The following is a 17,476-nucleotide window of genomic DNA, read 5'->3' as shown; positions in this document are numbered from 1 at the left end:
GCATCTTGTAGGATTTAGGAACACCACCACCCAGGGAAGAAACAAAAACAGAGAAAGTACTAGAAGAACACTGAGCCAAAGCTGACTTGCACTGCACCATCTTGCTGACTGTAGGGGATATCAATATGGAAACAGAAAAACCTGTGTGTATGACTCAGCTACTTAAAGTAATTAGAATCAATAATCATGTCCTTTCACTTTGGCTTTCAGGGTATAAAACTCCGCCACAGCATCTCTGAAAACAGACATTATTATCCTCATCACATAGGGCGTCACAGGCTCACAGGACGGATTTTTCACTCGTTTGACGTAAGGAGATTTCTATCTTATGAGATTATATTTTGCTTAATGATTGTGCATGATATGCTGGTATAGATTTTTTTGGTTTGAGTAACACATTGGAAGTAGTTAACAGATATCTGTTTTCTTGAAATTTACAAGAGAAACTTTATATAAGTTTATTTTGTAAAGGATATACAAATAATTATTATATTTTTTATGTCAGAATGTTCCAGGACAGAATTGTTTTGTTGTTTTAGCAGAAGAAGCAAAATGGGTTCATCTCATCCAAAACCAGGTCAACCTCCTCTCTTATTAGTGTGTGTGTGTGTGTGTGTGTGTGTGTCCAACAGTAAGGGAGATGGCGTTTGAACTCCAGTTTCAGTATGTCACAGAATGCACCACAGTCATAAATACTATTTTATTCTGTTAAACAGAGTTTGACAGTCCCTGGAGGCAGCTAGATTGGAAGTAAGTAGCACATATAATATTTTAAGATGGAAGTGTAGACAATTCAGCACTGGCATTTCACATTATTTATATTTGGCAAAAATATAAATACAAAATATGCTAAATGATAGGTTGTGTGTTGTTTAATGTCTATCAGCCGTTTTAAAACATTTCACTGTGTACTGTCAATATTAAGGTGACAGCTGTGTTTCTGCCTTTACTAGTCGAAGAGGTAAAATTGAGGCCCAGCTAAAAGACTTTCAGCTGAAAACTCGCAATGTCAGCCGTTTAAGAATCCTCCTATGTGGACAAGTTGGAGCAGGGAAATCCAGCTTTATCAACTCAGTGGAGAGTGCCTTTGAACACCAATTCACTGTAAGAGCAGGAGAAGCATCATGTGTAAAACGAGTGAGTACACTCTTCAAGCAGTAGAGTACATTTGTCTAGCTTGAGTTGAATCACAGTCATTGGAATAATAACAACATTCAAATGAGGAGTGCATGGTGTTTGCATAAGCAAGACTGAGCAACACTATCCAAATTCCAACCACCAAAGTTTGACCTTATGTAATTGCATAAATTGAAACAGTGATAATGGAAGTCATCTAAATGTATTCAAAAAATGTATTTACTACAGTACAGAACCTACACAATCAAAAATGGAAGCTCTGGAACTTTGCCGTTTGTCTTCAATGATGTCATGGGCTTAGAACAAGATGGAATTCACACTGAAGATATCATCAGTGCAATGTTGGGTCATGTGAAAGAAGGATATGAGGTAGGATAGAGTAAAATGTGTTTGCACATTGTATAAAAAAAGAAAATTATGATGTTATGGATGTGATATTCATAGTATCGAATAACATGATTGAATAGTGTTGACAGTATGGCTCTTCCCTGCAATGTAATTAGCTTTAAATGCCTTCTCCAGTTTAATCCCCACAAACCTCTGACAGAGATCGATGTTGGCTATAACAACCACCCCAGTCTGGATGATAAAGCTCACTGTTTAGTAAGTGTTGTGCCAGCAAATGTCATCTCTCAAATGGATGAGAGTGTCATCATGAAGATGAACACTGTGAGTCAGAGAGCCAATGACATTGGTGAGTAGTGTATTCCATTATCTTAATTTAAAATTGGGCCACTACAAATTTTTCAGTTTACTTCAACAAGTTAGCTGGGTACTAGTCAGGGTAGTAGTGAGTTGACAGGTTACAAACTAAATCATGGTTATGATTTCTAACTGCATCAAGGTTTCAGTTTTTCTACTGTAGGGAGTAGGGAGAGCTCTTGTGTTTATTCTTACTTTTCACAAACCAAATTGCCACACATTGTATTTATTAAGTGAAATGAAAAATGGTTTTACATGCTGAACACTAAGCAGGTGTAACGTAGGCAGGGAAGCAGGATGCCGAGATGAGAACAGACTAACGCGCTTTTATTAATAACGTTGTTGTATAGTATACACACATTCAAAACAGGACGCGGGATACTTGTCAAAACAGAAAAGACACTAGACAAGACACTTACATACATGAACAATAACAAGGAACGAGTGTGGCACCGTGACAACGAGATGAGGGACAGGTGATGCAGATAACGAATTAAACAACTAATGCACCAACATAAACACAAGTACACGTGTACACAGACGGATGTAAACACACACGTAATGAATCGGGCTGTAACGTGACAGTGTAACGTGGTGGTCTATAAGAGCTTAGAAGGCAGACACGTGCAAAGGGGAGTGGACATTATCACTACTGGGGCTTTCTCCTTTACACAGGGTTGTACGTGTACTGCTAGGAATGTTAAAATAAACACAAATGCAGACCACAAAACTGGAGGAAACGGGTAAAACACAAAAGGGAATCTTTATATGTAGAAAATGAGAACGATGCACAGAATTTGAACACAGAGTTTGCTAACAAAACAGAACAATACCATAACAACCTGACTAACATAAACTACATGCATAGAAACAAGGGAAATGACCACACACGAGACCAGACAGGGAAGGAGTAATAGAGGATGTTGATGAGGTGGTGGGGGGAGTGGTAGATGATGATGGGGTGATGGTAGTGGTAGTATCAGTAGAGGATGTTGTAGTAGAGGATGTTGATGGCGTGATTGTTGTGGAAGGAGTAATAGAGGATGTTGATGAGGTGGTGGCAGTTGAAGGAGTGGTAGATGACATTCAACGATACAAAAAAACTTAATTGAAATACTAAACGGGTGAAAGCATGAGAAACAGTAGAATCATACGAAACATAAGTACAAACCATGAGACAAATGAATCGTCACTACCATGACACAGGGTACTAAAGTGGTAAGTTTTGAGAACAAACTAGTGTCTAGTTACTAGACTAACAAACTGAAAACTGACCATACCTGAGAACTACAAAAAGTAATCAAGAAGCAAAACCAAAAACATACCCATGAAACATAACCTTGAAACCAAAACAAGCAACACGGACACTAAATACAATATAATGAAGGAAAACATGAAACAGCTGTTATCAGAACCAAGGAAAAAAATAAAATAAAGACTGGCAAGACTTACAGAGGGAGGGGTTACATGCACTCGTGAACATGATGGACAGGTGAGGGCGGAGCTAGACAGACAGAGGGTTATGTCAAATATTTTATATATATATATATTATAAATATCCAAATGAAAATAAATATGTTGATTCTTTTGATTATGACATTGTACAATTACACTTTTAAAAATGTCCTATTAAACTGGGCATACATACCACAAAACTCCAATTATTTCTCTGAAAATATAATGAATAGCAACATCTGTCAAGGTAGGACTGGGAAAATAACACTACATACATGAAATTTGCAAAGAGTATTTTATAGAATAGAAGTTAGAAAATACTTAATCAAGTAGGTTTATTAACCCTATATGAACTGGAGATTCGTTGGACAGTATCATTTATCTAGCTGTGTTTTTATACCATTTGGAAAGATGTGAAGACCCAAATTTGAAGCTCTTCATTCTAGGCAAAAAATAATAATTTGAATGAATAATGACATGATACATGACACATTCTGCACATGACAGGAATCCCACACCTGATTCTAATGACTAAAGTAGATGAAGCCTGCCCCCTGGTTAAGGAAGACCTGAAAAAGATCTACACAAGCAAGAAAATTAAAGAAAAGGTGAGCTTCAAAGATCTATGTGTTTACTTTTGAGACTTGCGATTTGAACAAGGCTGCAGATGGCAAAATCCTCCTTCTCTTTAACAAAAATACACAGTTATAGGTATGCTAATATCTTATTCTGAGGAATTGGTTGTCTGCTCATTCTTGATCATTTTGGACATCATATAATAGTGACCTGTTGTCTGGACAGCTGTATGTTGTCAGCAAAACTGAAGTACACACCCAGTCAGAAAAGAGGTGTACTAGAGCTATTGTAGACAATAAAGTTTCACCTGGAGATTTCTGCTTTGTAATGTTTAGGTATATTTATTCATGTGGATACATTGACTTTCTCTCTCACACACACACATTCCCTATCTTTCAGATGGTTGAGTGTTCCTACAAAATTGAAGCTCCCCTGAAAAGCATCTTTCCTGTGATAAACTACTCTGAGGAGTCTGACACCAATGACCTTGTGGATATTATAATTATGTCAGCAGTCGAACATATTGTTAACGCTGCTCATGATTATGTTAGGCACTTATAACCAGGGCCAGTCCTCACATTTCTGGGTCTGGGCAAATACACACTCTTTGGGCCATTATCCCATCTCATCAAAATGTTTAAAACCAAAACAAACCCAACATCATTCAAGCACCTTGTTTGCATGGCTCATTAAACTCCTCTGTCTGAAACCTCAGTCTGATAATAGAATGAACTCAAAGTTCTGCTCACAGCTCTTTGCTTCAGCTCCTCTTCCAAAAATGGCTCACATTTTCATAAGAAATTGGAGTCCTCTTCAATATTTGTATTTATTTATTTATTTAAATGTATTTTCAGTGTGTCTGTGGGTAATTGAAACTATTAATACTAAATAAACCATTTCATGAGGGGAAATTATTTTAACTACATGACGGTTGTGGTGGTGTGTCAGATAGAGCAGGCACAGAGAATGTCTTAAATGGGTATACTGGTTTCTTGAAGGTTTGTTTTACAGGTGATATTAGTTTATCCTGGACAGTCTATTAAGCATTTATGAAATCATATCTATTCCATAGAGCAGGGGTGGCCAACCTGTCAGAGACCAAGAGTCACTTTTGTTTTTTACTGTGTTACGGCAAAGAGCCACATCATACAGGGACATGTAAATTGTTGCCAGGGGTGGGGGGGTGAGTGGAGATTGTTGACCCGGGGGGGGGGGGGGGGGGGGGGGGGTGTGTGTGTAATGGACAAAAAATATGTATTATATCGCGATCGATCGCAAGTAGTTGGCGAATTAGTAACTCGTGTGAGTGTGTGAAGACAGTCAAATGCGTGTTTTCCACTACGCCGGTTTTAAAAGTATTAGCGGCTAGCCTTGTAAACAAACCGTGCAGCTCAAAGATGTAGCAGTGTGTCGCCCTCAGAGCTGATGAGGTAACCGGGCCACGGCACAGACCGTTAGTGCAGGTGAGAGCGCGGACCGGCTGGGGAGCCGCATGAAACCAGGCAAAGAGCCGCAGGTTGGCCACTCCTGCCAAGGTATTCCATGGTTGCTAAAAAAGTGTGAACATGGACAATCTTGAGTTCACCCAGTGTATTTGCACACCAACTGTGGTTTTAGGAGATGAGTGGACTTGTGCTAAACTAAACTAGTCACAAAGCTTAAAGCAGAGCTTCTTTCTGGCCCACTACTGAGTGAACACCCAGGTTCTCTGCTAGATATGTGGGGGCACATGTCTAATAACACTGAGTCAGCTAATGGGGATTGTTTTGATTTCCAGTCTATTCATGATGAAGTTCAACAAGATGACAAAAGCAACTAAATTAAGATTAGAATTGCATCTTTGCTTTTGTCTTGTATGTAACTAAATCAGCTACTCAGAAAATAATACATGATTTTCAGGAAAATAGCAACAGTAATATAGATGATGTCACACTGAAGTTGCTGAAATAAATCTTGCATGAAACCAGTCATTTCAGTTGTCTTTCAGAGTGGAGCTCAAACTGAATACAAAAGACTGTTACAAGGACAGATTCAATATTATGAAACCAACTGAACATGTTGAAGACCATTTGCTTAAGAATTTTTTTTGTATATATTCAAATTTCAATTATTGTTGAATCTATGTTAGAACTGTATACAACGCTTTCCCCCCCTCAAAATTAGGGTTATGTTTAGCTAAAAATGTAATTCTGCTGTTGAGCCTCAAGAGGGCAGTAAAGGGCCCTCTTGAGGGCGTTTTCAATTCCTGCCAAAGTCTGACGAAATCAGACTTCAGGTTGTAGGAAATATAGTCATAACTTTTATTTATTCACCTGCAATTGTTGATAAAAGCCAAAATTAACATTTTACTGAAGAAAGGACAATACAAATATGTAATAAGAGGTAAAGAGTAGCGGTTTAAACAGTACAAACAACGATAAAAGGGAATTTCTGGACAGTAATCAGGAGCAGGTGAAGTTCATATCCAGGTAGGAAATTATTGTATAAAGCTAAAAAAAGAGTAATCTAGAAAACAGACATTAACAATATCAGAGGATGTGCTTAGTGTGCCAGAGGATGTGCTTAGTGTGCTTATTTGACATAAGCGATACCTCAGATTGAAGAAGAGATAATTGGATACAGATTAACCATGTGCATTTACAATGTAATCAATGTAATCCATGGCCTGAATTGTTTTTCTAGCTTAAAAAATTAACCAAACACTACTATTGCTCAACAGGAACTTATGTAAACCATCAAGTCAAAAGTGAAAGTGAATGTTTGTGGCGTCACAATTGAAAGTCTAGAGGGGAAAAAGCCAACAAGACAAGATTCTGCACTGGAAAAGTGGCACCGTTCAGGATTTTGGCATTTTGTGATTGACGAATGAAAATCAATTCAGTTTTATGTACTTGTAGTAACAGTAAGTAACTGGAAGCCAGTGTAGACATTTTAAATCTGTGCTTGGTTCCATTTGTCCTGGTTACAGTTCTCATAGCAGCAGCTGTAGCTGTTAATTGACTCATGCATCTATTATTTAAAATATTTTCATTTCCATTTTTGGTTCAACAGGAAATAAAAAAAAATTATCCAGGTGTATATATAGGTTTGCATGCTATCCACATGCTTAGCTTTAGATCTTTATAAACAGCAAAAACATAGGCAAAAATATTACCACATACAGTTTAAATCTATGTCTGTGTTTTATCAGACAAGCTATTTTGAATGTATTGCAGTGTTTCCTTAAAGGAAACATCTGTAAAATGTCAAGGTTTTAATGTACGCTAGGTGCATGTGCATTTGCTGGCCTATCTATCTCACACCACACATGCTCTCCAGCCTGCTGACAAAGCACAATTGGTATGAGGCGAGACAGACATGGACAAGGAGAATGGCAGGACAGAAGCTGCCTAAAACAGAGTTGTTCTCTCTGTTTTGCCAGGCATGGCAGAAGACACCAACAGTTGAAAATGCCCAGGCTGGATTCAGAACCACAGGAATGTTCCCTACTAACAAGAACATAATATCTGAGAATGTGTATGCTTTTAGGATCAAAGTTTTTTGCGGGGTTTTGGTTGTTGTGGTGTTATTTTGCAGGTTCTCCAGAAGATGGCGCAACAATCTGATTACCATCCAGTGTGGGAGTCATGCAGCTTCATGGCGCAGGATGAGGTTGGATGGCAGGTCTTTAGAAGCTCGCTCCGAGAGAGAAGCAGGGCCTCATGGTGTCTTGAGCAGTGGACTCCAAAGGTCATTGGGTGATACTGAGTGGTTTCTGGCTTGAGTTGTAACTGGCTGTGTGAATTTGGACCAATGGTTTTACCGTCAGGTCTGTTATGAGATATCAATAAGCATGGTGAGAAGTAATGCTTATATGCTTATATCTAATATCCATTTACTGTATTGTATTTGTGTATAGTATATAAAGATGATAAATGTGGATTTTGGAGGTTGTCTATTTTGAGTTTATTGCTTTGTCTGTCAATTCGACAATTTGCTTTATTTTATATTGTTACGGGTAGGGGTTCTGTGATTTTCTGTTTGGTGTTGGGTCTGATGTGTTTGCAGGTTCTCCAGAAGAGGGTGCAACGACGTGATTGACATCAGGTGCCAGTGTCGGGAGATGCGAGACAAGATTGGATGGCGGGTCTTTAAAAGCTCGCCTTGAGCAAGAAGCTGGACCTTGTGGTGTCTTGAACAGTGGACTCCACCTGGTTATTGGGGGATACTGTGCTGTGTTTGGCATTTATGGTGACTGTTCTGAGATCGTTCGGACCGATGGTTTCTATTTTTTGGTCACTTAGGAGCAGTGATGGCTTAGTTACTGTTATATTGTTGCGAATAATTCGCTTAACAACAAAATAAACCGAGAGAGACTGGGGTTCAGACACTCACACATAGCTTGTTCTTTATTTAACAAAAAGACTACAATACCCAAGCATAGGACTACAACTGCCTCGTCCCGGACAGAATGCCACAAGGGTCAAAAAGCATGAACAATACATAACAGTTACCTTGAAAAAGTAATCCGATTACTGATTACTGTTTTTAAAAGTAACTATGTTAGATTACAAGTTACTTTAGTACATTCAGTTACATTTAGTTACATTCAGCAGCAAAATTAATTTTTCCAGTACTCACTTTATTGGAAGTGCATTTTTAACAGTAACAATGTATTGAAGCAGGTTCGGTAACCGAGGCAGAAACTGCTTAATCCAAAAATCCCGAGGAGGGAAACTTTATTGATAGGGAGAGAGAAACCCTGGCGCGCAGGCTCCCCACCCCCCCAGTGTCACCTAAAGGGCCAGACTCCTTGAGTGGCCAAGTGTCTGTGTGTTAGGGAATTTACCGTGAGGAGTAGTCGCTACAGTATCTCCTGACATTACGTTTGTGTAGCTGCGCTGTATTATTTGTAAATTTTTTTGTAAACGTAATACAAGCGAACTGTTCAATCAGACAACTACTTGTGAAACTAAATACCATTACAATTTCAAGCATTTTAAAGTATGCAACATTAAAATTCGTCAGGTAAATGTTCCTTCCCCTGTTTTTGAGGGGTATTTCTTTATACGACCACATATCGTTTCGGAAGGACACTGCAAAAAATTACTTGTAAAACGTGCTCTCACTCTCACGGGGTCGCGTGCAGCGTGCGGAGTCGAGCGCTACGGTCAGACGCAAAAGTAGAACTGACCAAGAAGAAAGCAAAACTACATATTTTTACTAGGGAAAATTAAAATAGTAACGCACAGTTACGTGGATAAGTAACTTTAATCTGATTACTGGACTGGAAATAGTAGCGCTTTATATTACTCGTTACCGAAAAAAATGGTAAGATTAGAGTAATGTGTTACTGACATCACTGCTTAGGAGATATATCGCTATGCGATTTGAGATGTGCTGTTAGGAGGACTATCCCCAGGGCCGGCCCTTCCATTAGGCGACATAGGCAAATGCTAGGGGCGTCGTCTGTCCAGGGGGGCGCTCGCGTGCATGCGTTTTTTTTTTTTTTTTTTTTTACAAATGAACAATTAATAAATGTGAAAACAAGCAAAGTCCACATAATCATAATTTCATTGTTTAATAATATTAGTCAAATTAATAATTCTTATAATAACACACGACACCTATCACCCGCGCACCAACCCGCCCTCCCGCGTGCGCTCTGCGCACCTCGTTACTGTTTCTCTGTGGGGAAAAAGACACCACAGAGTGAGTGACATCCCCCCGTAAAGATGTCAAAAAGGCAGAAGTCCTCTGGTGCCCAGGGTAGTAAAAGGAGAAAAGTGGAGGAAGAAAGGCGGCAAAAAAACAGGTAATATAATGGTAATATGTGGTGAATTAACACTATAGCCTACCATTGGCGTCAGGGACTTCAACACCTTCTCTGAAGGTTAATTGATCTTTAAAAAGGATGCTTTATCTATTTATCTATATGTAATATATGTTAATAACGCTTCACCAATAATTTGTATTTTTCCTATAAATCTGCTTTCAAATCCACTTTTCGTACTTGTGCTGGAAAAAAACTTAGTGCTGAAATAAAAAATCAGCCAATCAGAATATTTCACACCGATGTTTCTAGGTAAAAGAGAGAAAAGCCCTCCCCCAGGACCTTCTGTTTATCTGTCGCATTCCCTTGCCTTTTACATTGAGAGCTTTTATTATAGATTGGCAGTTTTATCAACCAATCATATTATCGAATTAGAATTGTTATGTAAAATAGTTTTAAAATATTTTTTGTGCAACACCTTTATATTTATTGCTTGTTATATGGTAATATTTAAGTCATTTGCTTTTGATTTGTTAAAAAAAAAAAACCAAAATCTCGCCAAGGGCACCACATTGGTCAGGGCCGGCTCTGGCGACCGGCAGGGGGCCCTCCGTACCGTGACATCACTGAGCAACTTCTCAAACAATGCCTTACATAATGATGAAGTTCAACAAGGTGACAAAGGCAACAAAATTAAGATTAGAATTGCATCTTTGCTTTTAATCAGTAATCAGGCGCAGGTGAATTCATATTCAGGTGGCAAATTATTGTACAAAGGCAAAAAAAAAGAGTAATTAGAAAACGGACATTAACAATAAAAGACCCCTAACAACCCAGAGGAAATGCTTAGTGTGCTTATTTGACATAAGCAATACCTCAGATTGAGGTAACTGGAATACAGATGAACCATGTGAATTTACACAGAATGCAGTTGGGCAATGTCCCAAATAGCAAAACAATTCTCGCCCAAATCTGGGCCATGTTGCACCACCGGATTCGGCCCAGTTGCCTCATGGAATTACGGCTCAAAACTGGCCCAAACTACACTTACCACAGTCAAACCAAACCCGTGCCAGAAAAATGCCAAAACTCAGCCACACCTTAAACTACACCCCCAAAATACAGCCGCAACTCGCCCACAGGTGAGCCAGAAGACCCAGATTTAAGCCACAACATAGCCAATACTACCCAGAAAGCCTATTTCTATAATTAAGTCACTTTATAACAAGTCACAAATAAACAAAGTATTTTATTAACATATGTGCAATTTTGCAACTTAGTTACCTACCCACATGTTACCTTGTAACATAATTAAAGTAGACAACACTGTAGAACTATTAATGGTACAAGGAGCAATGTAACAAAATGGTGGCTGTGATATCACCATCACAACAAAACCATAATTAACTGGTAGTCTGCTGCATTAACCTGCAACATTCAAGCATTAAAGCCAACAAAAGTGAACACACATCTTGGCTTTAGAGAAAGCTTTGACCTAAATTGACAGAGAAAGAATAACATAATTGACAGAGAAAGAATAACAAAAAATAAATTTTTTTGATGCAGTCACCAGCTCCCAATGTCTTGAGAAAGCCTCCAGCGTGGTTTGTTGTACAGTGCAGTGTTTTGACATAGCATCCAGCATGGTTTGTTGTATAGTCCAGTGTTTTGTGGTAGTCTCCAGTGTGGTTTGTTGTACAGTCCAGTGTTTTGAGGTAGTCTCCAGTGTGGTTTGTTGTACAGTCCAGTGTTTTGAGGTAGTCTCCAGCGTGGTTTGTTGTACAGTCCAGTGTTTTGAGGTAGTCTCCAGTGTGGTTTGTTGTATAGTCCAGTGTTTTGAGGTAGTCTCCAGTGTGGTTTGTTGTATAGTCCAGTGTTTTGAGGTAGTCTCCAGCGTGTTGTATAGTCCAGTGTTTTGAGGTAGTCTCCAGCGTGTTGTATAGTCCAGTGTTTTGAGGTAGTCTCCAGCGTGTTGTATAGTCCAGTGTTTTGAGGTAGACTCTAGCGTGGTTTGTTGTATAGTCCAGTGTTTTGAGGTAGACTCTAGCGTGGTTTGTTGTATAGTCCAGTGTTTTGAGGTAGTCTCCAGCGTGGTTTGTTGTACAGTCCAGTGTTTTGACGTAGCATCCAGCGTGGTTTGTTGTATAGTCCAGTGTTTTGAGGTAGTCTCCAGCGTGGTTTGTTGTATAGTCCAGTGTGCTTCATTTTACAGTCCAGTGTCTTTATTCGCTCTCCAGTGCAGCATTGTATTGTCCATTACATGTTTTTTCCTGATTTATTGCTCTCCATGTCTTCGGCTATTTGTTTCCTCCTCTTTCTCCCACCCTCCCGATCACCAGCAAGATGAAACCATCTTTTTATTACTTTTTCAACCTCTATGTCAGTGGCATTGGCACACAGTGGGTTTCTTCTTACAGCTTCTAGCAGATGGGCACAGAACAATGCGAAGACATTAGTACAATCGTAGGTATTTTTAATTTTGCATAACTGTTAAAGTAAAAAATCTAATTTACACAATATTAACCCATGTTAAAGATTAACTTTAAACAGATACTTTGTGATTATCATATAGCTTTAGCAGGTGGGTCAGAAAAAGTAGTAATAATGTTCAAAAACATGACTGGATAGATTGAATGTTTATAAGTCACTTTATAACTTTAACCAGAAGAGTAACCTGTGGTCTAAAACTAAAAAAGGAAATGAGAGTATGCAAAAAGGAAATACAGTTGTGATCAAATTTATTCAACCCCCAATGCTGCGAAGGGTTTTATGGAATTCAGTGCACATTTGTAATTGTGTTCATAATGAAATCTTACAAGGACTTGTTAAAGAACTAAATGCAACTAAGATAGCATCAATTTTTTTTGTCATAAAGTATTAAATGGCCTTTTTGTGATTTCTTCATTGACACAATTATTCAACCCCTTTACGACTACCACTCCTAAGAACAGAGGTTCATTCCAGTGTTTTCCATCAGGTATTGAAAACATCTGTGGATGTCAACGAGCAGCAATCAAGCATGATAAGCACCAATTAGGCAGATTTAAAAGGACTGTGATACTCAGCTCCTTCTAGACATCTACTGGTGTGTTTCCAAGCATGGTGAAGGCAAGAGAATGGTCCCAGAAGACAAGAGAAGAGGTTATTGCTCTTCACAAGAATGGCAATGGATATAAAAAGATTGCGAAGTTGTTAAATATTCCAAGAGACACTATCGGAAGTATCATTCGCAAGTTCAAGTTAAAGGGCACAGTGGAAACGTTACCTGGTCGTTGCAGAAAGAAGATCCTGACCGCGACTGCTGTGCGCTACCTGAAGCGTAATGTGGAGAAAAATCCCCGCGTGACTGCTAAGGAACTGAAAAAAGACCTGTCAGATGTGGGCACTGAAGTTTCAGCTCAGACAATAAGGCGCGCACTGCATAACGAAGACCTCCATGCCAGAACGCCCAGACGCACCCCCTTGCTGACTCCAAAGAACAAGAAAAGTCGACTGCAGTATGCCAAAAGTCATGTGGACAAGCCACAAAGGTTTTGGAACAGTGTACTGTGGTCAGATGAAACTAAATTAGAACTGTTTGGGACAATGGACCAGCGCTATGTTTGGAGAAGGAAGAACCAGGCTTATGAACAAAAGAACACCTTGCCTACTGTGAAGCATGGCGGGGGGTCAATTATGCTTTGGGGCTGTTTTGCTTCTAATGGTACAGGAAAGCTTCAACGTGTGCAGGGTACCATGAATTCCCTTCAGTACCAGGAGATCTTGGAGGAAAATGTGATGGAGTCAGTCACAAACCTGCGGCTTGGGAGACGTTGGCCCTTCCAACAGGACAATGATCCGAAGCACACATCCAAGTCCACTAGAGCATGGTTGAACATGAAAGGCTGCAACATTCTAGAGTGGACATCGCAATCACCAGACTTAAATCCAATTGAGAACCTCTGGTGGGACCTAAAGAAGGCAGTTGCAGTGCGCAAGCCTAAGAATGTGACTGAACTGGAGGCTTTTGCCCATGAAGAATGGGCTAAGATACCCATAGGTCGCTGCAAGACACTTGTGTCAAGCTATGCTTCACGCTTGAAAGCTGTCATAACTGGAAAAGGATGTTGTACTAAGTACTAAAAAATAATGTCACTAGGGGGTTGAATAAAACTGATAATGATGTGAGCACAGTAAAGACATTTGTGGTTATTCCATCATAAATATTATGTTATGTTTGTCTAATTTATAAGTGCCTCTTTGATATAATTGTAAATAAGATGACTGAAATGATCAAAATCAATGTCAAACTGGTCAAAACACTTTATTTCAGTGGGGGTTGAATAAATTTGATCACAACTGTGTATATATATGCTTCATAACCTCAGGCCCAATTATAAACTGTTATTTGTCTAAGATTAGCTCCAATAAGATGTATAAAATCATCAGCAAATATACTTACCAATTACAACACTCTTCAGCTCCAAGCTTTGAAAGCCTGTCTTTCCATTCACCCCTCGCCAGTTAACAGTTTTAGCTAAATTATTTTTAATGGCCTGTTTCAAAATTCTCCACACAGTGTCCTTGATATCAGCACCACCAATTAGCCCCAGTTCAAGCACCTGGAGAAATTTCAAATATGCATCAGCAACACAGGCATTATACATTTTTGTGACAAACCACATTCTCAGCACATACAACATAGTATTATTCATTGTTTCTGCTGCCACCACTCCTGAAAAAAATTTATTTACAGGTCATTTCAGTCAATCACGTAGGCATTATCTACTAATATCTCAAATTTTCAAATGTTTCTTGAAAGGACTTTAAACAGTAAGGTATTGCTTTAAATAATACACCAGCTACAATTTACACAGTGGGCCCTATTTTGGCAATATATAGGTCTTTGGTATCATGGGTACAGAGAAATGAGCCTTGCGCAGCTCAAAACTCATAAAAGGCGTTGGACCATTCTTATTAAGTTCCTCTGTTGCTCAATTATTATTTCCTGCTTTGTCAACAGGTCATGCAGTAGTGCTGAAACAAATTGAACAACAAAAGTAAGGGGTGACATTAGGGCATTTGATAAATATAAAATACACTCAGCATAAGCTGACAACCAGTTGGATAGAAACAATAATATAAAACAAAATTACTTACTTGCACAATTTTGTTCACAAATTGAGGCATTTCTGAACCTCTGAAGTTTAAGTGTTTCCTTGGCTGATCCTGGAGTGGCTTCCTGCTGCCATACTGATGGAGCTGCCTGGTGCTGGGACTGTATTGGTGGTTCCTGCTGCCATACTGGTTGAGCTGCCTGGTGCTGGGACTGTATTGGTGGTTCCTGCTGCCATACTGATTGAGCTGCCTGGTGCTGGGACTGTATTGGTGGTTCCTGCTGACAGGAATGAAGTGGCTGAAGTTGATGTTGCACAGCCCAATGATTGAGCTGAAGACATTTGGTGCAACAGAGATGAGGTACCGTTGCTTTGTCTCTGAGGACCAGGCTGCGAATGTAACTCCCTAGGGTGTGATACAGTGGGTTTTTTTAATGGTTGCTTTATTCTGGGGGCTTGAGGTAAGACATTCTTCTTGGGAACCAAGTCCTCTTCGTCAGTGTTATATCCATCTTCAAGCAGACGTTTGTTCGGTCTTTGGAGACAAAATATTTTTTAGTCACAACATGGAATCCCACCAAAATGTAAACAAACATTTTTTTTTAGATGTAATCTAAAAAGAAATAAAATACTAATCTTTCAATTAAATGTGACAAGAAAGGATTATTAACACTTTTTACTCTAATCCACTCATTGCAACTGTGCAACTACAGGTAGGATACAATTACTAAGGGCCCGAAGTATGAAAGTCACTTAGTGTATTGTGAGAGGGGTTGCAATGACTATAGACTAATCAATCCACAGACATTACAACTTTGCTAAGACTGAGGGAAGTTAACTAGCCAATTGTGAAATATAGTGGAAGAAAATCAGCAGAAATTAGTGTTCTACTCAACAAAACATTCAAGCTACCTAGTTAATGGTCTAGATTCCAGCTTTAGTTTGAATGTTATAATTAATCTAAAAACAAATTTACGTAGATTTTGAAGTAAACATTAGCTTAACATCTCCTGTTGTATACTGTAAAACATGTATTTGCCAATCAACTGCATCTTCTGTGATAAACCATGTTGATTTGATTTCCCCCCAAACTAGTCCTTTAAGTGCACGATCATGTGTGATGAATGCTTACTTTATTTTCCTTTTTGGTGGCTTCACTCATCCTCAGCTTCTGACTGGAGATCAGTTTGTTGCTCCGCAAGTGGAAGCTTTCTTCTTGCTTCATTGTAATTATCTGTTAAGGGCAGACAAAAACATTTACGAATTAATCCATTATCCCAACAGTGATCAATTTTCTATCGAAGCATAAGGGTAATTATACATACTTGCTGTATATAACACATGGGTTAAAGCAAGAAATTTTCATTTGACTGAAAAATTTTTCCTGGCAAAAGACAATGCCAGCAATTACTGAAAATGTAGTGTAGTTGGGACACGGCCTCTTTTGCCTAATTCTACACAATAAACACATTTATAAAGTATATTTATCTAAACAGCCTGTGTAAGGAGAGAAGAGAGAATGAACACCTGAGCAATAAATGTACATAAATGTTTATATAATGGAGTTATCTGGGGGTCCTCTTCCAGAAAATTATTTAAAGATCAAGTCAAATTTAGTGAATCCTGGTGAGAGGTATGAAGCTCTCTTGTTTTTATCAGATTCACCATCGCAAAAACATAAGCCGTAAGATTACATGCTTTAAGTAGGTATGTTACAAAAAATTAACACCACTGGATAGAGCTTTTAAATACAAACAGAACAACACCATCCATGTTAAGCCTGGTTTAAGCCTTTATACTTGACGCAGCACGAGTGGCGTGAGCAGCGCGAGGGTCCGCACGCCGAAAATGACGTAATCGCGGTGGCTCCACCCGTGCACGAGAGCCTCGCAGTTTTGTAACTTCGCGCGCACAGCGCTTCAGCGCAGTGAACCAAGTCATGTTTGCCGGGTTCATACACCTTTATAAGGTGGAATTAAAGCACTTGTACGTCACTTTCAAGGTCCATTTCAACGCGTTCTCAACGTTAAATTTAAGTTAAATATTTATACATATACTCGAAATGACTCGAAATAATTGGCTTTTTATCACATTATTTAATGGTGGTTTATTTTCAAAACGCCCAATCTTAACGACTTCACGTTCTCTCATGTTTCGTCCTGGAATTACAAGAGGCTCGTATTTGTTAACGTAATAACTGTTCAGTCAGACAGATATTTGTTGTGAAACGAAGTAGTAACATTTTCAAGCATTTTAAAGTACTTTAGCCTAAATTCCAGCACTAATGCAACATTACAATTGGTCAGGTAAATGTTCATTCCCCTGTTTTGAGGGGTGTTTCTTTATACTACCACATATTGCTTCGGACTACACTGCAAAAAGAATGTGACGCAGCAAGTAGCCTCCGCCGTTCGCGCAGGTGTACAGAGTCGCGCGCTACGATCACGCCAGGCAGGAGGGGGGTAAAAACTTTTCTACGTAACATCCGCAAATCTGAAGGCGGAATGAACCGCAAGTCAATCAAATGACACCGCCGTCATCCATCCAGCGGTGATGAGCGCCAGTGAGAATCATATTTTGGCCACAAAACAGATAGCACGCGCGTGTGTTGTTTATTATGATTTGACGGATTTTTTTCCCAAAAAAATCAAATGACGGAAATCCGTCGTAGTGACGGAGAACTTTAACCCATGATATAACACTTTTATCTTGTATGGGGTCACCAGGATGCTCCTGCATTTTGATAGCCCTCTGGACA

The 17,476-nt window shown here is 39.1% G+C and overlaps 2 protein-coding genes across 2 annotated transcripts; one reads left to right on the top strand and one right to left on the bottom strand.

Moving 5' to 3' along the window:
- The first annotated feature begins 274 nt into the window (after positions 1-274).
- On the top strand, positions 275-8,584 carry LOC143491243 (interferon-induced protein 44-like). Its single transcript, XM_076990070.1, has 9 exons — positions 275-309; positions 540-577; positions 717-750; positions 954-1,137; positions 1,366-1,506; positions 1,660-1,831; positions 3,802-3,902; positions 7,447-7,599; positions 7,918-8,584. Exons 2-9 carry the CDS (start codon positions 553-555, stop codon positions 7,948-7,950), a joined length of 843 nt encoding a protein of 280 aa, XP_076846185.1. The 5' UTR covers positions 275-309; positions 540-552; the 3' UTR covers positions 7,951-8,584.
- Positions 8,585-10,209: 1,625 nt separating this feature from the next.
- On the bottom strand, positions 10,210-15,943 carry LOC143491197 (uncharacterized). The gene is made up of 4 exons (XM_076989992.1): positions 15,851-15,943; positions 14,762-15,124; positions 14,064-14,223; positions 10,210-12,042 (listed from the first exon to the last, which is right to left on the bottom strand). Exons 1-4 carry the CDS (start codon positions 15,941-15,943, stop codon positions 11,879-11,881), a joined length of 780 nt encoding a protein of 259 aa, XP_076846107.1. The 3' UTR covers positions 10,210-11,878.
- Positions 15,944-17,476: the final 1,533 nt, after the last annotated feature.

Source organism: Brachyhypopomus gauderio, unplaced genomic scaffold (assembly GCF_052324685.1).
Source record: "Brachyhypopomus gauderio isolate BG-103 unplaced genomic scaffold, BGAUD_0.2 sc72, whole genome shotgun sequence".
In the NCBI taxonomy this organism is placed as follows: Eukaryota; Metazoa; Chordata; class Actinopteri; order Gymnotiformes; family Hypopomidae; genus Brachyhypopomus; species Brachyhypopomus gauderio.
The sequence above is the reverse complement of the archived record's forward strand: the minus strand, read 5'-3'. Positions and strand labels throughout refer to the sequence as shown.